The 25,906-nt window shown below is 32.2% G+C and overlaps 1 protein-coding gene across 4 annotated transcripts in view; it reads left to right on the top strand.

Moving 5' to 3' along the window:
• LOC114333317 (poly(rC)-binding protein 3) overlaps window positions 1-25,906 on the top strand; it is a 754,646-nt gene that overhangs the window by 485,093 nt on the left and 243,647 nt on the right. For all 4 annotated transcript variants that reach the window (XM_050658847.1, XM_050658849.1, XM_050658846.1 and 1 more), the window contains one exon: window positions 15,153-15,289. In XM_050658847.1, the coding sequence (XP_050514804.1) occupies window positions 15,209-15,289 (81 nt within the window). In that variant the 5' untranslated portion in view covers window positions 15,153-15,208. The remainder of the gene's footprint in view (window positions 1-15,152; window positions 15,290-25,906) is intronic.

Below are 25,906 nucleotides of genomic sequence, written 5' to 3' on the forward strand. Positions count from 1 at the left end.
ACTAAACCTTACTAAAACTGCAGCAGTTTTTACATTACAGTAGCTCAAAGACTAAACCTTACGAAAACTGCAGCAGTTGGGAACAGATACAACCACACACCACTTGAAGGTACATAGTTGGCGTCCTAGAAATCTTTTATAAAACACGTTTTACAACAAATTATATTTTCGGCGCGGTATGGCATACTGCATGTCAGTGGTTAAGCGAAAGGCCACACAGGCGATAATTTACGGCGCCGTAAGAGCAGTAAACCCATTGGTTGACTAACTCATCCACCAATTGTAGATGAAATAGGAGTTAGTCAACCAATGCCTCGTCAGGTTTACCGCTCTTACGGCGCCGTAAATTATCGCCTGTGTGGCCTTAGCCTAAGGTTTAAAGTTTTTACAATATTATTTGTGTTGATTATCCTCTACAAAATCTATTTCTCCTCAAAATCTGAAAGTTTGATGGTCCTAGAAATATAATACATACTAAGGTATAATATTAAATACTGTTGTAGAATTGTTTTTTTTTTGTAAAGAAATTCAGAAAAAATTAAATTTATATCAACGACCATAAAATGATAGTTTTTCATCACCCTGTATTTTCATCACCAAAATTGTTTAGAATTTAATTTTGCTATTAAGCAAGTGTTTCGGGGAAAAAGTGAAACGACTAATAAGTGATTCGAGGAAATGCATGGGACATGAACAAACATTTCGGTGATTAGAAAGTGGACATCGTTGACGAAAACAAAGACGGCTTTAAGATCCTTTCCGGGAAGGTTTTTAATGTGGTGTACAATTGTATGAGGTTTTAGATGTTAAACTAGAAAGTAGGAAATAACTAATTATATCTCTTGAAAAATGACATATTGGAAAAGTTCTGTGGAAAAATATTTGTTTCAGAAGAAATGGGTATGAATGGTTTTGAGAGAGGCGTGTTTTTGATAGAGTGGGAAAGATGAGGTAGAAAAAAAAAGAAATTGGGAGTCAGAATTTGGCGAGAGACGAGAGGTCACTGTGTAATTAACATCGGTGGAAGGCAGTCCAGGTTTTTGTTTTAAAAGTTTAGTAATCAGTGTAGAGTGTGTGTAATCGGCCTTTGCGAGCAGAATCAAGTTGAAACCAAATTGTCGACCGGTTGAAGAGTTAATTTTCCTGGTCCGATGGAGCTTCCTTTGTTTTGTCTAGAACGAGTAGCTGATTAATATCTTTTTGCACAAGATATCGAACAAGGAAAACTGAGTAACATAATTCGAGCAAATCCTGTATGATTTTTGGAAGCAGTCGTGACGAGAGGGACTTTTTCGCAACATCCAGAGAGTACGTGTTTGGAAGAATCAAGGGCGGCGCAATCCAGAGAACGAGGCAGTGAAGAAACAAAAAGGTCAGTCAAATTATTTGTCGGAATGGAGAAAATTTGTTTATATCAAACCCATATTTGTTTATTTGTTTATTGAACTTTTCTTTTACGCAGTTAGTTATTTAAAATTTAAGAAATCAAGTCAAAAGAAGAAAAGTAAAATTTATTAAATTTAGTATGAGTAAATAATAAATTAATTAAATAATTTTTTTGTCAAAACAAGGAGATATCAGAGTTAGAGTTTCATTGATTAAGTAAGGGATTGTTGCAACAAAGTTTAAATTTAATATTTTTTGAATCACATGTACACGGCTTATTTGACAAAAACAATAGATTACATTTATATGATATTGAGTGTTTTCAATTTCCCTGTTTCCACCCTGGAAGAAGTAAGCAATCAGAAATATTAGAAGCCACAGATCACAGGTATTGTATACAATACAAAATTAGCCCTGAGAATAAAATTGATTGGAAAATTTAATTTGAATTTAGTTTTTGTTTTACATAGGTAGTAAATAAAATAATTGAATAATTAACTAAAGTAAGAATTTGCTAATCAATCTAATTAAATAGATATAATAGAGCATAACAATACATAGTATGAGATTGTCCCTCGCATCAAATGTTTTAATCTTTAACAATCATGTATGAATTATTTTTACATTGTTTGTCGAAATGTTTTTATTTGATACATAAATATCTTTTATTTGCTTCTTAGTTTTATTTTTAGACTCTAATTGAGTAAACAAGAATTACAATGCAGTTCCCATTATAGAATGCTATTACTATTTTATAATACGTATAGTTATGTCTGTGGTTTCTTTTCCCAATAAGTCCATTTATTCATCAAATTTATATTCTTAACACATATTGATGTCAGACGTATATCAAATTTATACTGTGAAAATACTTATAATAAACAATAATTTTCTTCTACTTTGTCAATTATGATTGTATTGTTACCGTTTGAACGCATCCTTGGAAACCGCTGCTATTATTTTGCGTGGTACAGTTTTTTATGACGTCATTCATCGCAGTGTTACGGTCGCAGTTTGTCGGTGCCGCTTTCGAGGAAACCAAGGCTTTAGAGTCTCTATTCGGAAAGGAAAATCTAGTCAGATATATAAAGGCCAATAGACTCAGATGGGCAGGGTATGTGACACGGAGTAATGACAATCGCCTTATAAACAATGTGTTCTGGGGAAGTCCAGATGGAAGAAGGTCTGTAGGACGGCCTAGAAAAATGTAGAAATATGCAGTCAAAGAAGATGTGGAGAAAATGGGAGTGAGACAATGAGAATTAGTGGCACAGGATTGAAAAACATGGAAGGTAATAGTAAACGCGGCAAAGACTCGCGAAAAGTTGTAACGCCATTGATGATGATGATGTTGATGATTATAGTTCTACGAAAAATAAAACGGTAGACTTTTTGCGTTTCTGTACTTTAATTATCTTCTTCTGAAAAAAATGGCCCTATTTTCATTGAAAAGCCCCGGATTTCAGGTATTGTTCTTCAGCCTTGTCCCGGATTCAACTGAATTGGAGTTTGTCACACTAAGTATGGTGGATCATTGGCTGTTGAGTGTCTAACGAGAATCCAAAATAGTGGCAAATTCGTGAAGTGTACCTTATTTCCTGACTATACTAAATTTACAATCAAGATGCAGTACAGATAAAGAAACCAAGACACGTTAAATGCTACTAGAAGCACTCCCGAATCATAATTTACAATGTATATATTATGTTACTGTAAAAACCCGATTTCAGTTAAAACCCGAATTTACTAGGAAAAACTAGTTTTAACTGTGGGCTTTAGACAATTCTAGTTTTAACTAGTGAAAACTAGTATAATCAAATATTTTCAGTTAATTCTAGTTAAGACTAAGCATATTTCAGTCAAAACTAGTTTTTACTAAACTTTTCAGTAATTTCCAGATTCAACAAAAACTCGGTAAATAATTTGCTACCCCGGTTGTTTGCAAATAATTTCTCTAAAACGTAAAATACTCTGGACAAGATCGTAAACTTAAAAAACTCAAATCTTTTTGACCACGTTGTTGTGTTATTGTCTTGCATCCAGGCTGCTAACATTTTCTTGTTATCTTGGTTAGCTCGCTAGACTGAACCTTGACTCTGGCTGTGCCTAGGTTTTCCATCATCTAATTTTTTTCTCAGGAAAGTATGACATTACCTCATTTATAACTGTATTACCGAACTCTCGGCCAAATGCATGGTGCGCCAAAAGTCAAGAATATATCCGTTGATAAAATTGATAAGCAACTTCTTCCGCCCTCTTACGTTGTAATGGCCTCAACAAAACAAATTTTGTTAAATAGTCCTGATAAACCATAATCAACTTGTAGCCGTGATCCTCTTGTGATTGCATATCGATCAAATCTATCTAACAGCGACTATTCATTTCTGAATGCAATATAGGTTTCGACACAAGACCCCTCTTCGCTCTACTCTTCTTCCGTTGGCAGGTTTCAGACATTATATAAAATTATTGAACATAATATCAATTGTTATGTTTGCGTATTTTCTGGCGGTTTTAGTCTTCAACCTATCCCAACCTCCATAACCAATAGCAATAGCTTCAATTATGTCAAAAATGTCTTCAGCAGATACATCATATTGAAATTTGTTCAAGATTTCTAGTTTTAACTGAATTTAGCAGTCTAACGTAATTTTGACTAAACTAAATTCACAATCAAGATCCAGTAGAAATAAACAAACCAAGACACTTCAATGTTACGAGACCACCCTCGAATCATGATTTACAATATAAACTTTGTAAATCATGAATATGAGATATATACAAAGTATATACATTGAAAATCATAATTTGGGAGTGCCCCTGGTTAACATTGAAGTGTCTTGGTTTGTTTATTTCTACTGCATCTTGGTTGTGAATTTAGTATAGTTAAAACTAGAATTGTCTAAAGCGCGTAATTAAAGCTAGTTTTTCCTAGTAAATTCGGGTTTTAACGGTAACATATACATTGTAAATCCCAAATCACGATTTCCAAAGTTTATCCATTGTAAATTATGATTCTTGAGTGCTCCTAGTAGCATTTAACGTGTCTTGGTTTGTTTATTTCTACTGCATCTTGATTGTAAATTAAGTATAGTTTAAAAATCGAATTATTTTTTAATTCATTTTACTAATGACAAACTATGTATACTGACATACTATTTCTGTAATATATTATACATTTGAGAAATTAGCAGCATGATAATTCTCGTAAAGCGTATTTACAAACCATTATCCATTCATAGTCCGATAATTCCGATACTAATTTTCGGAAATTTTGATAATCACATTTCCGACAAAGATTACAACCTACATAATTACAAATATAGTTATTTTAGTTTACTTCGTTAACGTGCCATAACTCATGTTGTGAAAAATGTCGGTTGTAAGGCGAGCTCTACACTCTCTCGGAAGTTACTTGACGAAGTACTAGGGAAAGTTGTCCGAAGTACATGGCTACACATTCGTTCAACTTAGAGGAACACGTTCGCGCGGGGAGAAACTAACTTCGAGTCCTTTGACTCGGCCGCAAAAACCGACACAGAATGGAAGTAGCCCGAGGCGAAGCGAATTCGCATGAAGTACCTCTCTACACTCTCGTGCTCGCTGAACTTCGATCAACTTCGCGAGTAGTATAGTGGGCGCTTAATAAAAGAACATTTACCCCAATAATTGCAAGGTGGTGTTTAATTTACAAACGAAGGCTGTTGTACATCAAATGTCGTTTGTTATTTTATAGTAATATGTATAACATAAATACTCTCCATATGTGTCAGTACGATAGGAGTTACACTCAACGAAAAAGGTACGTAATATCAATAAAAATGTTAATTCAGACAACAAACGCAATACTTAAAATTTGTCCAATTCTTGGTTTTATTGGGACAACAAAACGATGTTCATCAATTCATTATTTTCGTTCGTTGAGCCAATGTATTACGTTTATTGATTGGATGAACATTCATTATATATACCATAATATCACTTTATTGGTATTACGAACTCTGTTCACTGAGTCAACGAACACTATTTATTGATATTACGAACTCTGTTCACTGAGTCAACGAACACTATTTATTGAAACAACAACGTCGTTAATTGACCGACGAAGACTATTCGTTGTGTCAATAACAGTGTTATTTCTCCTAACGTATTTCGTTTATTTCTACAATTATTTCCGTTTATTGTTACAATTAATTCCGTTTATTCCCACAATAAATACGGTTTTTCTTACAAGCAATTCTATTCATTCTTACAATCAGTTTCGTTCATTCCTACTATGAACGTATTTTATATTAATAATTACTGAATGCAATAGCCCAATGTATGATATTAATTGATTAATAATAATTTTTTAAATACCCCTTTTTTTTGTCCTTAACGTAAAGGACTTTACACTGTGTGATTTTTCATATGATTTCACTTATACAGTGTACTGGAATAAGTGTTACACTCCCCCTACCCCCTTATTAACTTATTTATTTTTAGCACATAAGCAAAACGCTCGGACAGGTCGATTTTTAAAATAATCAAAGTATATTATAACATCAATGTTTCGAACTTTACACGATCCCTCTTCAGGTGACAGGCGCGGCGTATCTTTGATTTTTTTTAATGGGTACGTCATGTGACAGCTTATGTAAAAGCGTTTGAAATAGTGATTCCAAAAATGTATAACACTTTAATCCTTTTTGAGAGCGCAGGTGCAAAATTTCGATCGAATTCTTTTTAAACGCATTCATTTTTTTTTGGAATTCTGAGAAAACTAATAAGTGTTTTTGAAAAATTTAAACGCAGAATAAAATATTACATTATTACCGAGGGCAGAAAGTCCCTTAGAATAAACAAAAAGTTTCTGTTGAATGGTATGCCTATTTGAAATTAAAAATCATACTAAATTTTCTCTTTTTCACCCCTGTGACTTATTAATTAAAATAATCATTATAGAGGTTCTCAGGGACTTCAGACCCTCGATAATACTGTAATATTTTATTTTGCATTTAAATTTTCAAAAATAATAGTTTTCTCAGGATTCAAAAAAAAAATGAATACATTTAAAAAGAATTCGACCGAAATTTCACGATAATAGACACACAAAAACTTCCTTCTACTACGGACTACACTTGAAAACGAAATGCAATTATTATTCGGCACTTCGGTAACACAGAGAAGCTAGGGGTATCACGATAAGGAAAAGCCGTTAACTTTCAAATGGTCAAGCAAACAACTACGATTATTGTCACAATGAACGCATTGATTGTGGGTATTAAATGCAGTAGTAGATTGATTCATGCATTTGTTGTCACAACAATCAATTTACATATATTCAAGAGATATTTATAGAGAGGCTTTGTTTTCAGTATAAGTCTTAATCCAGAGATGCAGAGACGTCTATGCAAATCTGGTTAGCAAAACCTTGCACGAAATTGAAAAAGGCGTTCTACTAAACGGGTACCTCTTAAACAGCATCAAAATGCAGATGACACCATAGTATTTGAGGATAACTTACAAGACCTACAAGTCCTTACGAACCAAATCACGTATTACAGTAAACAGTACAAGCTCATGATAATTTACAAGATAACAGAAGGTCAACTCTACGCCAACCAAATACCAGTAGAAAGAGTGAGGCACTACAATTATCTCGAAACCATAATAAATGGAGAATGGACCAACAACCAGAGATAGGGATGCGCATCGTAAAAGTTACATCCACCTTCAACCGTATGAAGGCCGTCTTTAAAGCCGATGCCGCACTGCAGGAAGTTTGGTAGGATGGTGGATGGTAGATAGCTGCCTGGCGACCATCCAGCTACTTATACCACGAGTAACAAAACGACGGTAGCCGCAGTGGCTTCCCACTGCCATCTACCCATCCAGGCGTCTATCCGCCCAAATCAGTCATGTTTGATATTCCACCTGGGTAGCCTGGCTATATAGGAAAGTGTAATAATTGCTATGTATAAAAGAAGGGCAATTTGGTACCCAGCGACTCACTATGTAACAAAACATGGCTTAAAATTATTTAAAAAATCCAATATTTAAGTCAGGTGAATTTAAAAAACAATTTGTACCTTAAGTCGATTTTTCTTCACTTTCTGAAAAGTGTAGTTAGTGAGTTTTACCTCTAATAGGACGATATGCTAAAAACAAACCAAATAGGGCTTACAATACCGAACTAAAATCTGAATACCGGTATTTGGTATTTGAAATTTGATTTATCGGGATACCGGTATTATTAATAAAAAATTAGAAGAGCATCATTAACACTTAAGTTCAACGTATGTGCTACGCAAGGGTGGTGATGTTTTTTAAAAATTCCCTTTATAGCACATTTAATATTCGCCCCATTGTCTGACACTATGGTAGTGATTTTATGAAGAATATTCCACCTACAGAATTGTTCAATATTCTTTCAAACTATTGCAAATATTTTCACATGTCTGGCTTCCTAAGATTTCTTCAGTTGATAAAACTTTGTAGAAAAATTTTTCTTCGCAGATAAAATGACACGTTACCGTAATATAACCCCTATTGCTGTCGGATATAAATTGTCAAATTGACGTCGAAGTACTTATCAAAGTTTTTTAGAAAAAAAAATTGATTTTTTAGTTACTTTGGAAGCTGTAAAGGTGCAAGAGAATATATTTATATCAAAATATATATAGTAATTATTATTACGCAAAGAAATAGTGAATTCCTCACTGAAAGAAAACTATATTAGTACATGGTGATAAACATAGATATCAAAATCTTTATTTGGTCTCGTTTAGTATCCTTTTTTAGTGATTTAATTGACCATAATATAAAGGATTACATTTATATCCAGATAAAGGTAAAAATTGTTAGTGTTCAAGAAATCAGTGAAGCTCTTACTGAAGAAGTGACACAAATAGACGTCAAAACTTTAATAAAATCTGTTGATATCCCGTTAAGAGAATCCCGTTAACGGTCTCAAATCATACGAAAGTGTGAAACGAACTTTCCTTGATGATCCCATCAACTAGTTGTAATATATATAAACGTTAACCCCATGGAGGAGGATTTTATAACAGGCATCCAAATTCAAATAGGTTAGAACATTTCTATTTATTTTAGTAAGAACATCTGTGTATGTATCCTGTATTTCTTTAGTGTTAGTAGTTAGTACTCCTGCCACCTCCACGTGGTTAGGGGGCGGGCAACCACTCCACTGCCATAAGTCGGGGTCCTCCCACAATAAGCTCAGTGGTAGGGCTAAGAACACACTGAAGAAATTTTGGGTAAAAAAGTGGAAAAAATGGGAGATAAAAAGAAAATTACTTCTTTTGGAGGTAATTCATCTCAAATAGATGACATAATTGAAAATAGTTTTAGAATTAGTATTAAAACCTTATCTCAAAATAATAATAATGAAATATTAGATAATAGTATTGTAGATAATAATATAAATAATACTGAATTAAATATAAATTTGAATAAAAATATTGATAATACTAAAACAAAAATTAAAGACTTACTTGACTTCATTGAAGGTGAAATGGAAATAGGTAAAAGATTAAGTAAAATAGGAAAAGATGATTTAAAAAATAGAATAATGTTATTAGCAATGGAATATGGAAATATGGAAGGACAAATAAAAATATTAAAAGAAGAAAATAATAGACAAAGAATAGAATATGAAAAATTAAGAAAAATAACACAAACACAAGAAACGAAACAAACATATGCTGCAATAACATCAAAACCAATAAATAATAAAACTGAAAATCAAAAACTAATAGAGACACAAAAACAAATAAACACTCTTTTTATAACAAGTGAAACAGCACAAACTGGAAGAAAAGTACAAGAAGAACTTACGAAAGTTCTAGATCCAGAAAAAAATAAATTAAAAATAAACAAAATGAGAACATCAGGAAGAGTATTAATAATTGAAACTCCAACACTAGAAGACATTGAAAAAATAAAAAATAATGAAAAAATAAAAGAACAATTTAAATGTGAACTTCCAAAAAAAAGAAAACCACTAGTAATAATGTATGATTTACCAAGCAACGAAAAAGAAGAAATTATATTAAATAAAATATATACTCAAAATTTTGAAAATATAACAAAAGAAGACTTTACAAACAATTGTAAATTAAAATTTAAGACAGGACCAAGAGAGAAATCTACGGTCCATTATGTATTAGAAGTGTCACCTGATATAAGAAAACAATTAATAATAAATAAAACATATGTTGGTTTTACAAGTGTAAACACAAAAGATTACACAGTGGTAGCAAAATGTAATAAATGTAATGATCTAGGACACGTAAGCAAACACTGTAATAAAGAAACAACATGTAACCATTGTGGTGAAAATCACGAAAGAAAAAATTGTAATAAAACAGGACAGCCAAAGGTATGCATACCTTGCAAACACAGAGGAAAACAATGTAATAAAGAAAATAAAAATTGTACAACTTATGCTCTACTTTTAAATCGTCTAATTCAAAAAACAGACTATGATACATAAATATTATTTAAAATTTAATTAAAATTAAAATGAAAATTAAAATTAAATTTGAAATTAAAATTAAATTTTATAACATTAAAAATTAATATAATAAAAAATAAAAAATTTCAAAAACATAAAAACCAATGTGATGCAATGGTTAAAAACAGAGTCATGAGAACAAAAAATCATACTTTAAATGCTAAAAATACAAAAAATATAAATCATAATATAAAACAAAAATACTTTAAAAATAATAAAAATTATTGTATCAGAGAAGAGGGAATAAACTCAGATAAAATAATTAAAAATAATAAAATACACAGATATGGTGATAAAATACTAAAAATGAAAATTTATTCGATTCTAATAAACACGGAAACCAAAATGAAATTAATAAAAAAAAACAAACCAAATTAATTAATGACAAACAAAACATTCAATATAAAAATAGGACAAATAAATGGTATGAGAAGTATCACAGTACTACATGAAATAAGAAAAACAGCAGAAGAAAATAGTCTTGATATGGTTTGCATTCAAGAACCATACACAAGACTAGGAAAAATTCAACACATGCCAATTAATGCACAATGTGCAAGCATAGGAGAAAATCCAATGGCGGTAACCGTATTATTCAATAAAAATATGAGACTTCTAATTCTAAAACAATTTAGTGATCGACACTGTATCTGTGTAGAATTGCTAACAAAAGCAGGTAAATTTATCATAGCTAACCTATATTGTCAGTTCTGTGAAGATATTGATGAATACGTGGAAAAGATAAGAGCTATATTTATAACGTATAGAGAGGAAAAAGTTATAGTTGTAGCAGACGTAAATGCAAAATCAATATTGTGGAATTCAACTCAAACAGATCAAAAAGGATTATTAGTAGAAGATATGATTAATGAACTAGAGTTGATAGTACACAATAAACCAGGAAACCCACCAACTTTTCAAAACAGAGCTGGTGCGGCTAGCAATATAGATATAACAATATCAAATGTTGCAGTAGCACACCTAGTTAAGGATTGGAAAGTGATGGAGCATGCAACAATAAGTGATCACAACCTTATAACTTTCAATCTTAATAACCTAAATCCACGTAATACGGAAATATCTTCGGTAAGATACAATATAGGTAAAGCAAATTATGAACTGTTAAAGTCTGAGTTTCGACCACTTTGTCTGGTACAAAGGGGATCTAATATAAATATTGCAACAAAAGAATTAACCAAACAAATTAAAAAAGCAATGGATATAGCAATACCAAAAATAAAAGAAAATAGTAAAGTAAAAAACTCAGCCTGGAAGGAAAACCTCACAAGAATGAGAAGCAGAGTTAGATATGCGCGAAAGCGATATCAACGATGTGGTATCTATCTTGAGAGGCAAATCCTTCTAGGTGAATATAGAAGACTAAAACAAGAATATAAACAAGAAATAAAAATAACAAAAGCTAAAAGTTGGGAAACCTTCGTATCAAGACACTTAGAATTAGATATGTGGGGAATACCATATAAAATAGTTTCTAAAAAAATTAGATGTCCGACAATGCTTTCTACTTTAAAAAAAGAAGATGGAACATTTACAGAAAGTTGGGAAGAATCGGCCGAAACATTACTTAATGTATTATTACCTCCAGATAAATTAGAAGGAGAAACAGTAGAACAAAGAAATATAAGAGAAGAAATGATACAAGAATACCAAATAGAAGAAGAAAGAGAAATAGAGGAATTCACAGAAGAAGAAGTATATGAAAGTATGAGAGAAATGAAAAGAAAGAAGGCACCTGGACCGGATAATATTCATGTTGAAATACTTCAAGCATTGTCGGAACAAATAATTCCAGTACTAACATCATTATATAATGAATGTCTTAGACAAAGAAGGTTTCCCAATAATTTTAAACAAGCAGAAGTTATAATAATACATAAAGGGGAAGATAAAGATCCTGCCTTACCGAAATCATATAGACCGGTATGTTTATTGAATACAATGGGAAAATTACAAGAAAAATTACTATGTAAAAAATTAAATCAAATAAGAACAGAAATTGGATTACATCCTGGTCAGTATGGTTTTAGGAAAGGTAGATCAACAGAAGATGCAATAAATAAAGTATTTGAAATAGTAAACGAAAGCATAAAAAAGTATGTTTTAATGATCTTTATAGATGTGTCTGGGGCTTTTGACAATCTTTGGTGGCCGTCATTCTTTGAAAGACTTCGAAGAATGAGATGTCCAAAGAATCTGTACGGAAGTCTCAGAAACTACTGTCAAGACCGATATGCAAGCCTAAGCTGTCCAACAGGAAAAAAGACAAAACATATCACAAAAGGATGTCCACAAGGATCAGTTTGTGGACCTATGTTCTGGGATGTAATGCTAGAGGAACTGTTGGAACAATTGACTATAGATCCTGAAGTGCTTGGATGCATAGCATATGCAGATGATTTGTTGTTGATCATAGATGCAAACTCAAGAAGAGAATTAGAAAATAAATCAAATGAAGTATTAATAAGAGTAAATGATTGGATGAATAAAGTAAAATTAACAATATCAGATTCAAAAACAACATATAGTTTAATAAAAGGAAATTTAGAAAGAGATCCAATTATAAAAATTAGAGGGAAAACAATAAAAAAGAAAAATGGAAACAAGATATTTAGGTATTATAATAGACGAACAAAAATTATTTACAAAACACATGAATTGTGTCTGTGAAAAGGCAACAAAGATCATGCATAGCATTGCTAGTCTAGCACAGAAGGAATATAGAATTTCGTTCCGACAGATGAGAATATACCTAAGTACAATACTTGCATCAATTGTAGGGTACGGTTCAAGTGTATGGGCACATAGATTAATAAAAAAAAAACGCAGAAAAATTAAATAGAGCTCAGAGAGGATTTCTTGTAAGAATGACGGGAGCATTTGGAACAACTGCAACACAGGCACTCACAGTTTTAACTGGAGTAATGCCAATGCATTTAGAAACACAAAAAAGAGCATGTAATTATTGGCTAAAAAAAGAAAAATATGAAAAAATAATGCAAATAATAGGATTAGATATAAGAAATAAAAGAGAATTAAAAGAAATAATAAATAGAAAAAGACAAAATGAATGGGAAAATTCAACAAAATCTAGACGTTTATACAATTTTATACCAATATTAGAAAACATTCCAAATTATTTTAATCCAAAACAAGGTTTAATACACTTTTTAACAGGACATGGACCGTACCCAACATATTTGGAAAGATTTAACTTAAAAGATGATGCATATTGTGAATGTGGAGAACTAGGTACACCAGAACATATAGTGTTACATTGTGAAAATACTATAGAAAATGAAGAACACAGAGAAATGAGAAGAAGATTAGAAAGAATTGAAATAAGAGATATATTACAAAATGAAGAATATTTTGAAATATTAAACAATCTCACACAAATAATATCTAAAAAACAACAAGAAATCTATAATAATAGAAGAAGACAACCAATAATCCAACCCTGATGAAGTTGAGTAAGATAAAGTTAAAATAAATAAAATAAAATATAAATTCAAAAATAGATATTTACAATTATAATAATAATAATTCAATATAAAATAAATAAATAAAAATAATAATTCAATACATAATTCATAAAAATAAAAAAAAAATAAAAAAAAAAAAATAAATAAAAAAAAAACTACCAACTCTCTTCTGAAAATAGAGGGACTGTCTTTATAACTTAGAAGGGAGTTGATAGTACCAAAAATATTTTAAATTGTTTATTTAAATTTGTTTGTTATACGTAATTAAGAGATTATGGCAAATTGTTATTATAAAATAGATTTAATACTTGAGTAAAAAATGTAAAAATATAAAAAAAAAATATCTGTAATCCCATCAGGAAAAAACGACCTGGATTAGTCACTAGAGGCCAGGTCATATGTATAAATAATAAATAAATAAATAAATAAATTGCTGTCGGATGTCCAAATGTCTGTCGTAACTGAAATATTGTGGGTAGCACTAAGTAATGATTTTATCCTAGAAACTTCTTGACTATACATTTTGGAAAGAAGTTAATACGAAAGCTTTTTAAGATTTGTCACTTTATGATATTTGGGTTGCAGCAAGTTGGGGCCATACTCGGCTCAGTATGTCTAATAAATATGCCTTAATAAAATTTGTTCCCAAGAAAATTGTTTGTTTATCTTAAAAAATTCTTGTAATTAATTAATATTATTTTAAATTAGATTTATATTGTGCAAACATTCAATTTTTATCAACTAATGTAATTCCAAAATACTGGTATTTTTAGAAAAATACCGGTTTTTAATAACGGATAAAAATCGTCCGGGATTCCGTTATTCGGGATCCCGGTATTGTAAGCCCTAAAACCAAATGTAACGTAACAAATGAAACAAACGATTCCTCAACAGTCAGGTGGATACTGACTTCTGACTTCATTTCACTCTTTCACTTCGTCCAGGATGCAGCGCCCCTCCACCATGCACCTTTAAAATCCACCCTCCAAGCGACCATCTAGCATCCTGCAGTGCGGCATCGGCTTAAGAGCTACTGCCTCTCTTGGTATAAAAGTAAGAATGCTGCGATGCTACGTCTTCTCATTTCTGTTTTATGATGTCGAATCGGGGACCTTGAATGAAGACATGTACAGAAGAATGGAAGCATTTGAGAAGTGGCTCTCTCGGAGAATACTTAAGATCTTGTGAACTGACCGGGTCACAAATGAGGAGGCCCTCAGAAGAATAAAGAAGAACCGAGAGGTACTGACCACCATCAAATCTCGAAACCTCTAGTACTTTGGACACATTATGCGAAAAGAATCCAGATATGCCGTCCTACAAGGAAAAATGTTTTGAAAGCGAGGTCCAGGACAAAAAAAAATTTGGTTAAAGAACCTCACAACCTGATTCAACACAACATGTGTGCAGCTTTTCCCGCGCTGCTGCAGATGAGAAAAAGATTCCCATGATGATCGCCAACATTCGTCACGGGTAGGCACCTCAAACAGAAGAATTGCGTTTACTTATTACACTAATCAATTGCATTATAAAAAGTAAAATAAAGTTAACTTTATGACACTTTTTAATGATTTTTTTCTAACAATAAGCAGCCATTTTATGTACAGAAATCTTGGTCACAAAAATTTTATCATGCGATACAAGGAAGGCTACTTTAAATATAAGCCCTAGAAAATTAAAATAAACTTTTTAACATTGTAAATATACTTAGACAAATGCGTTTTAACATTGCTTTTTGGTTTCAGATCTGACCCAATAGTCCCTTCACTCTCCTGTCCCCAAGAAAATTCAAATCACAAATATGGACGGGCGCCTTGAGCAGAATCGTTTGAACGATGATTCAAATTTACAGATTACCATTAGACTGATAATGCAAGGAAAGGTAAGTTATAAATTTTGATGTTTTTTGCAATTTTGAATCTAGGTCGACCTTCGCCCATCTGTTTACCAGATGAAACATTTTTTATTAAATTTTATAGATAGACAAATACTACTTTGTATGGGTTGCCTATCAAAATATGGCCAAAACTATACTTAAGAGAGGGGGGCATAGGGTTTGAAATTAAAGCTAAGGACACATTATTAACACGTGCCGTGTTAACACTCATTAACACGTGTCATAGAAATATCTATTACGTTATTTTAAATAGATCTACACATATTATTGTGATGTGTCGTCAGAAACCGACAACACGCTTTAACACGTCTTAACGCGTGTTTTCAATATCTAACGTGGTTAGATTTTCATCAGAGTGTTACAGTGTGTTAAAACATCAAGACAGCGCCAGGAGTTTATTTACATATTTTATAAGTACATTTTTTATACGTTTAAATATGGAGGAACAATTAGCAGAACATGATATTCACCAAATTCGTGTTTACGTTCGTTTATTGGATGAACCCAGTACTCTCTGCATTCATATCGTAGCATAAGCAATGCCGCAGAACAGCTACCATTTCCTCTTTTTCATCTAACAATCTAACCAATCCATCTCGTCTTGTAGGTGTTCCATTATAATATATTGTAAGTACTATTTCACTAGTTTAAGAACATCAAAATGTCAGCATAACACACGTTTTGCATCACAGATATGTGTCCGGCCTATCTGATATGTCGCATTCTGACGTGCCGTGTTGACACGTGTTAACACGACACGTGTTAATAATGTGTCCTTAGCTTTACATTTCAAGCACATTTTTGTGAAATTTTTTTGAAAGTATGGTAGAATTATTTTATTTTTAAGTTAGATAAGCATATTTAGTACAATTCAAAGAATTAAAAAATAAATTCGAGAAAAAATATTAAAATTAGCCAACGGTGGCAAATTTTTAAAAGCACCTCAAAAAAATGGATTTTGTGGTGGACATCAGAATTCATCATTTGATTGTGTGAAACAAAAAATTCAAAAAGATTTTATTAGCTTGTGAGTTTCTCGAGGTAACGCTGTTGAGTTTTTTTTTTTTTAATTTTAATGATTTTTGACATTTTGGTATCACTCAGAAGTCAAATTTTTTGCAAAAAAAGGTGAAAATCAACATATTTATTATTGTTAAACAAAAAATAAGCATACAACAAAGAATATCTCAACAGCGTTACCTCACGAAATTTCTAAAGAAAATATATACAAAATTTTAGGTGGATTGGTCCAATAGTTTTTGAGTGACAATGTCCACCGCCTTTGAAAAAAGCAGTTTTGAGAAATACGCTAAGTATTGTCAACTTTTATTTCCAATTTCTTTTTTGTCTGTCAAATCGTAAAGTGAGGCAAACCGGAATATGTTTTTGAATCGCGGAGTAATTTACAAAAAAAAATATAAGTAGTTGCTGACCCTTTCTCACTATGCTCAAGCATGCTGACGTGAAGCTGCTGCAAAGCGAGTCGAAGTTAGGGATATTCAACATGCAGTATGTCCGGTAATTTTTATTCCGATCAATCTGAAATTTTAAGAGAGAATATAACCTTGGAGGTATGTAAAAGTTCGAAAATTTCAAAATTTTCAAACCATCCCCTTCTTAATAAAGAAAAACTTTGTTTAGCAAGCTTCATCCATTTGAAACTAAATGAGAAATTAAAAGTTTAAAACATAAGAAATAGGTCTATGAGGTATTGCCTACGTGTTAACGTTCACGGCTACCGAACAAGCAGTGTAAACAGGTAAGCAAATGTAGGTGACTGCACCGATCTGTTTACAAATCAAAATATTTATCAAAATAAAGATTATTAAAGAATCTTAAATAATATTACATAATTCAATTTTAATAACAAACGCGATGATATAGTGTTGTATATCCTTACCCTCGACTCACATTCGACTTGCTTTGCAGCAAGTTTGCACCAGCGCTCTTGAGCACTCTTCCAGCTCTTCCTATTCTTTTTTGTAAATTATTTCGCGATTCAAAAACATATTCCGGTGTGCATAACTTTACGATTTGACAGACAAGAAAGAAATTGAAAATAATAAAAGTTCACAAAACTTTAAACGCGTTTTTCTCAAAACTGCTTTTTACCAATGCGATGGACATTCTAACTCAAAAACTACTTGACAGATGCACCTGACATGTTCTTTACACATTTCGTGAGGTAACGCTGTCGAGATATTTTTTATTTTATGATTATTTTGTCTAACAATAATAAATATGTTTTTTTTTCTCCCTTTTTTGCAAAAAATTCGTTGTTTTGACTTCCGAGTGATAACAAAAGTCAAATATCGGTAAAATTAAAAAACTCGACAGCTTTACCTCGAGAAACTCGTAGCCTAATAAAATATTTTTGAATTTTGTTGTTTCACATTATCCAACGAGGAGTAGTTCTGATGTCCACCGAAAAATCCATTTTTAGATAATGTAGGTAACTGCACCTATACCGTTGGCTAATTTTTCAATATTTCCCTAGAACGTTTTTGAATATTCTTTGAATTTTACTGAATATGACTATATAATTTAAAAATAAAATAATTCTACCATTAGACTAAGTTTTCAATCTAATAGCACATAAAACAACATCAAAAAATGTTACTCTGCATCCTACCAGACTGAAAAAAATGGGAACCTTCTCTGGTTACACCTCCGAGGCTTCTACAATTTGCAAGCCATACGGAGGCTGAGACTAAAGAAGACGAGGGAATTTTACAATTTATAATTCACGTCCCATCTGCTCAGCGCGGTAAAGTTCCAACGAGAATGGTTTCCTTCGTACTCCAATCAGAGTAAACATGTAAATCAAAAATGAATAACCATTTTCAATTTCGTTGCAACACGAAACTACAACCGCATCATCATTCCAGTTCAATAAGAGAGTGCAGCAAGCACCTCTACCGGTTTCGAAACTTATTAGTCTCTCATCAGGAGGCACATATGCTGCTCTCTCTGACCCAACTAGGACAAACCCCGGCGTGCAGTCACTCATTGCAACGAACGAAATGGCAGGGATGCCCTATTTTTTTTTATAGCGTCAACTGCTAGCAAAAGACTAAGTTTTCAATCTAATAGCACATAAAACAACATCAAAAAATGTTACTCTACATCCTACCAGATTGAAAACAATGGGAACCTTCTCTGGTAACACCTCCGAGGCTTCTACAATTTGCAAGCCATACGGATGCTGAGACTAATTCAGAGACATTCTACCATATTTTAAAAAAAATCATAAAAATGTTCTTGAAATGTTAATCTCAAACCCTACGCCCCCCCTTTAAGGATAGCTATGACCATATTTTTATAGGCAAGTCATCCAAGACGTATTTGTCTTTGTATGCAATTTAATCAAAAAATGTTTCATCTGGTAAGGGGACATCCATAAACTACGTCGTAAAAATTTTGGACTTTTTAATACCCCGCGCCGGTCGAAGAGCCTCATTTACTTTTGCCGACGTCACAATTGCAACTCATGACCCCCCTTTTCAGTGCTTTTTAAATACATTCTATGCTTTGTCTGGACATTTTTAAAATTAACTCTCAAACTTTATTTACGAATGTATCCAAATCAGTATATGTATCAATTACTATATAGCTCATTAATATCTGCATACTTTTTTTCAATTCACTGCACAACTCATTAGCTTTATTTTGACCAAAAATACCAGTTTTATCGGAGTACCTATGCTTTTTTAACTGCATTTGGATGCAGCTGGCATGGATGTATCTGGCAACATGCAAAGGACCCCGTATAAACCTTATGGGAAATGGCTCTCTGTCAAATGCTCTGAAATTTTGGGTTCTGGTAGTTCTTAATGTGTAGAACAAAAGACTCAATGGGCGCATAGCTCCAAAAATCATGGTTTTAAGATATAAGCCTCTGAAGGTACAGTGAGGACGTTTGAGTTGGAATAAATTCATTTCGTCGAGAATGTGTGACTCTGGAGATAAATTACAAATCAGGTCGATTTTTATTTTTAAATTATAATTTTTTGGCATATATATCATACTAGTAACCTCATCCATCTGGGCGTGATGACGCAATTGATGATTTTTTAAATAAGAATAGGGGTCGTGTGATAGCTCATTTGAAAGGTTATTAAATTCTCTATTCAATAATATAAACATTAACAATATTATTTATACTGGGTGCCCAAAACATTTTTTTAATTAAATTAATTAAGACAAAAAGAAGAATCTATATAATTTATTTCATTCGAAATACATTTTACTGTTGTCCGAAAACAGGAAAAAATGTTTATTTGATAAATAAATATTGTTTTTCGCTTAAATTCAATATTAAAGCTGCCACCCACCTGCCTCTTAGGCATGAAATTAAATTAAATGTTCAGACTGCTAAGAGGCAGGTGGGTGGCAGCTTTAATATTGAATTTAAGCGAAAAACAATATTTATTTATCAAATAAATATTTTTTCCTGGTTTCGGACAACAGTAAAATGTATTTCGAATTAAATAAATTATATACATTCTTCTTTTTGTCTCAATTAATTTAATTAAAAAAAAATGTGCACCCTATATAAACAATATTGTTAATGTTTATATTATTGAATAGAGAATCTAATAACTTTCAAATGAGCTATCACACGACCCCTATTCTTATTTAAAAAAATCATCGATTGCGTCATCACGCCCAGATGGATGACGTCACTAGTATGATGTACATGCCAAAAAAATATAATTTAAAAATAAAAATCGACCTGATTTGTAATTTATCTCCAGAGTCGCCCATTTTCGAGGAAATAATTTTATTCCAACTCAAACGTCCTCGCTGTACCTATAACTTCAGAGGCTTATATCTTAAAAACTTGATTTTTTGGAGCTACGCGCCCATTGAGTTTTTTGTTCTACACATCAAGGACTACCAAAACCCACAGTTTCAGAGCATTTGACGGAGAGCCATTTCCCATAAGGTTTCTGCGGGGTCCTTTTTGAGTAAGAATGTGCAAAAAAACGGATCAAAATATTTTCCTAGCGGATGCGTAGTGGCTTCCTGGACTATAATTAACCGATTTAAACTCTGCAAAGGAGGTTTAAAAGAATGTTTGCTCTTCTGTGCGTAAAAATCGGCGATTTATAATAATATATAACGAAGAATTTTTCACCCCGTAAAGTTTTGAAACTTTTTGAGTTTTTCAAACAGAACTGGATTGCAAAATTGTTATGTAAAATATAAAACGGGTATTCAATTTTTCTTTAAAGATATGAACGGTTATTCATTTTTGTCGTGTATATGATACGTTTCGAAATATTCAGGATAAAAGTTCAACAATAGCTGTAACGTCGATATTTCCATCTCAAATTTTTCCTGAAGTTTCCATAAATTTTTAGGCTGGAGCATATTCAAACTATTATTAAAAACAACCTTATACACTGAGCGTCACAGAAAAGAGGCCACCCAAAAAATGGGTCATTTTTGATGTCTTAAATTTCCTAAACCTGTTGTCCGATTTAAGTGATTTTTTTAATATGTTATAGCCTTATTCTTTAACAATATCGCTATAATAATATTGCTGCTAGACAGGTAAATTGTCATTGTATACCGGGCGTACCAATCAAACTGTGTTTTTTCTCAAAGTTCACCACACCCGGTGGAATATTCTAGCATTTATAAAATAGTGAAATTAAAACCCAACTATAGCCTCAGGTTTTCTTAACATTGTGTTTTTTGATTTATTCGCTTATGTTGGATAATAAAAAAGTTCGCTACTTTAACAACTAGCCATGTTCTTTATCAATACAGGGTGTTTCTAAACAAGTGCGACAAACTTTAAGGGGTAATTATGCATGAAAAAATAATGACCGTTTGCTTTATAAACATATCGCACACCTAGTTCAATTGTGCCACAACTACAAAAAATTCGAATTTTGGGTTAAGGCTGTAAAATATTGCCTATATAATGGCCCGTCTAATGCAATACAGCCTGAACTAAAATATTGTTTTGTATAAGTATAAAGTAAGTTACTTCGGTATTTCACTGTAGGGTTTTTGGAGGTTTTGAAAATGCAATACGGCCATAACTGGGAGATGTGGCTATAATATACACTGCCACAATACAACCGATGTAATTCAATACGTTCAATACGGCCACAACTGTAAAAATCAAGAGAGATGTGGCGATAATATACACTGCCACAATACAACCGGTATAATTCAATACGGCCACAACTGCAAAAATCAATTGATTTTTTCATTATATTGCCGCCGTATCTCCTACTAAGTATTGTTTTATAAATGACTTTCTTCACAATGCAATATCGCCATAACTATCAAAACAATAATAACGTTTTATTTTTAATAAATTGTAATAAGATCCAGCCAAAAGTGTATAATTTACTACCTAAATTGTAATTTTGAAACCAGTCACTCTCAAAATAAATTATTTACAGGGCATAACGCATTTACTACAGAACGTTTTGCTCATTTCTCGAGAATATTGTGTTTTGCACTTGTGGCACTATTGAACTAGGTGTGCGATATGTCCGTAGATGCTTCGTTTCCGAGATACGGGATGTTGAATTTTTCTTACAAACTGACGATTTATTTATTGCTCTAAAACCGGTTGAGATATGCAAATGAAATTTGGTAGATTTTAATAGGTAGTTATTGCGCATTTTTCGATATACAATTAAGAATTTTATATTCACCACTGGCGTGCATACGGGTAATATGACCCGTATGCGCGCCAATGGAGAATACATATAAAATTTTTAGTTGCATGTCAAAAAATGCGCAATAACTACCTCTTAGATACTACCAAATTTCATCTGCATATTTCAACCGGTTTTAGAGCAATAAATAAATCGTCAGTTTGTTAGAAAAAATTCAACATCCCGTATCTCGAAAACGAAGCATTTGCGGACATATGTTAATAAAGCAAACGGTCATTAGTTTTTCATGCAGAATTACCCCTTAAAGTTTGTTGCACTTATTTAGAAACGCCCTGTATTGATAAAGAACATGGCTAGTTGTTAAGTAGCTAACTTTTTTATTATCCAACATAAACGAATGAATTAAAAAACACAATGTTAAGAAAACCTGAGGCTACAGTTGGGTTTTAATTTTAGTATTTTATAAATGCTAGAATATTCCACAGGGTGTGAACTTTGAGAAAAAACAGCTTGATTGGTACACCCGGTATACAATGACAATTTACCTGTCTAGCAACAATATTATTATAGCGATAATGTTAAAGAATAAGGCTATAACATATTAAAAAAATCACTTAAATCTGACAACAGGTTTAGGAAATTTAAGACATCAAAAATGACCCTTTTTTGGGTGTCCTCTTTTCTGTGACGCTCAGTGTATTTGTGCAAAAATTTAAGTATCTACCGGCTCAATTTAGCTACTTAACTGTTATTGAAAATTCAATGCATCAAAAATTAAAATCTTTACTAAAATACTCTTAGGACAAGAAGTATGTAGCTAAGAAATCAATAAAGAAATGTTAAGCAATTCTTAGAAACTGTTCACAATGAGATATAAAATATGTCGCCACAAAAGTAATAAAAATTCTAATTTACATAGCAACTTTAATAAGTACATAAAATGTAGTTGTTATTTTTAGGTCAATCTTGTTATTGGAATCTTAGTCGCAATTGGAATACAATATTAAATCCGACATTAAAGATTTGGCATAGGGCAGTCATAATTGTGATTCGTAATACAAAAACTAAAAAAAAAACCAAAGAGTTTTGTAAACTCGGGAGACTTTTATAGTATTTTAATAAAAACTAAACTCTGAGAAAGTTGTGATGTTTCTAGTGTAGGTACATTTTAATTAATAGGTTGTAATAAATTGGCTCGTCTTCTTCTTAGATCAGGCGAGACTCTTTAGTCTTTGTCACTTGGTCGTAAGGCCTTTGTTCCTAATACCTTCGTAATACCTTGTTCTTTTCCCTAAACTCTAGAAAGTGCTGTGGTTTCAACGAATTCCAACATTTTTCTTAGTAGTTTTAGGATCTCTCCCACGTCCTGAATTTTATTAAATAAATTTTAATAAAAAACCCAAACATAATGTCCCCCCATTTGAGTTTCATAATCATTTGGTATTTTTACATCTTGTATATTTAGTGTAGAATAATAATTTTAACCCCAACATATATGCAGATTTGATACTGTTATTATTTTAAATATCACATAAACTTTAAATTCTTTGGCTGAAGTAACAATACATAATTAAAGTTTATCATGGTACATTGACAGTCTGTTTTTGACATAATTCAAAAATACCTTGAAATTTAGTTGCCATTTAGAGTCCGTTATGTGAGGTTATATCTTCTGGATATTGCAACCCGCGTGGGCTGAGTCCCGTGATGCCTGAAATTAAATCCAGAAATATTTTAAAAATCACATCTTTTTCACAACATAGCGTAAACAATTTAAAAACGGGTTTTTACCCAAATATCTTGGTGACTCAGGCATCTACATTAGTAAAACCATCTTGAAATTTTCAACCCTAGCCACAATAGGTAATTATTATTCCGAAAACGTGTGGTGTAATAGCAGGGTTGGAAAAAACCCGGGTTTTTTATTAAAAGCCCACCCCGACGGGTTTTTTGGGTTTTTTAGGGTTTTTTCGGGTTTTTTGGGGGATTTTCAGTTTTTTATTTTCTGATGAGTTTTTGGCAGTGATGTTATCATTCAAGATTAAGGATACAGATATGTTCCCCGCAACACTTTTCAAAGAAGAACTTGTTAAAAAATTCTCAACAAAAATGGTGGAAGCTGATATCAATAAAAAATAAAAAAACAAATAAAATACCATATGAATTTTGTATTTATATGTTATCTTTGTTCTTATGTCCAGCTTCATCTGCATCTATTGAGCGGATTTTTTCTTCATATGGATTAATATGGACTAAGCTTCGCAACAGATTAGGTGCCGATAGAGCTGCAAACTTGGTAAAAATATATTATCATTTAAGAACCGAGTCCTCGTCCTCGACCGAGTCTAACGAATAACGAATGGGAATTGGGAATGTGACAAAAATACAGATTCTGATTTTCCTGATAACTAATATGCTTTTCTGATGCTTTGTTTAACAAGAAACTTGTTTATTTTTTTATTTGTCTATATACCATGTTTAAAATAAGTGTTTTATTAGGGTTAGTTTCAGTTTCTCTCGTTTTGTATTCACCTAATACTTACTTCATGGTATTTATGCTAGTTTTTGTTTTTATTCAGAAATAAATATGACGTTCATTCAACTGAAAATTTGCTATTTTTGGAAAAACCCCAAAAAACCCAATAATAGTGGGTTTTATCAATTGAAAAAACCCGAAAAAACCCGCTGGGTTTTATAAGATGGGGAAATTCTATGCCAACCCTGTGTAATAGTCTAGTCGCAACATAGGGGGTCCCGTGGGCACTTTTAGTTCACCGCGATTTGATGCTGGTAGAATATTATAGGTTTTTTGGGTCGCTGAATCCAGTGGAAGTGGTCTAGAAGCCCAAATGCGGTGCGTTTATTTGTTATTAACAAATTATGGTAAAATTAGGTGTTTTTCAGGAATTATTAGAAGCCCTGTAAATAAATTGATAGTCTTAAGGTTTTCTCTGGTGTATTTTTGGTCGCTCAATCGAATGTGACTAATCGCGATTACTCAAAATATGTTCTTATTTTGTTAATAACAAAATAATTGTTTATTTGCCGAAAAGCTCGAAATGCGCTATCTACAGCAAGTTTGTAATATTTTTCATAGTATTTTTATACGCTAAATCGATTGCTACCAGTCGTGATAGCTTAAACCACTTTCCCACTTTGTTATTAATAAATTATTGCAAAAATAACGGTTTATAGTACGTTCACTCATGGTTTTTGCTCTAATAGGTCTGGATCCCGCGTATGAAAAAAAAGTTGATTAATAGCAAGCTGAAAATTTGTTAATAGCTTAAGGGTGTCTAGTCGGATAAACTTTGATATATGGGAACACTGGAACAGGGGCAATTTTAATTGTGGAACAGGTTAAAAAATTGGAACGGTCAGACCACAAAAACGGCACTTTTATTTTGTCCGACAGAATAGACTTAAAACTCTCCGAACAGAGATTAAACTCTCATGCAAAAATCAGACTGCTATTTATCACCTGTCATAATTCCTGTCATTTGACATATTCTACATGTTCCACTCATTAAAACGGCCATTTGGTGATAAATAGCAGTCTGATTTTTGCATGAGAGTTTAATCTCTGTTCGGAGAGTTTAAGTCTGTTCTGTCGGACAAAATACATGTGCCGTTTTCGTGGTCTGACCGTTCCAATTTTTTAACCTGTTCCACAATTAAAACTTCCCCTGTTCCAGTGTTCCCATATATCAAAGTTTGTCCGACTAGACACCCTTAAGCTATTAACCAATTTTCAGCTTGCTGTTAATCAACTTTTTTTTCATACGCGGGATCCAGACCTATAAATTTTAAAAACCACTTGGATTGACATGAAATTTGTCCGGAAGTCCGGAAGTGGATAAACTGATTAATTCTAAGCAACTTTTGTTCTATACAGTTTTTTGACTAAGTCAATATTTTTCGAGTTATTTGTGAGTGAGTATGTACATTTTTCAAC

Source organism: Diabrotica virgifera, chromosome 8, assembly GCF_917563875.1.
Source record: "Diabrotica virgifera virgifera chromosome 8, PGI_DIABVI_V3a".
NCBI lineage: Eukaryota > Metazoa > Arthropoda > Insecta > Coleoptera > Chrysomelidae > Diabrotica > Diabrotica virgifera.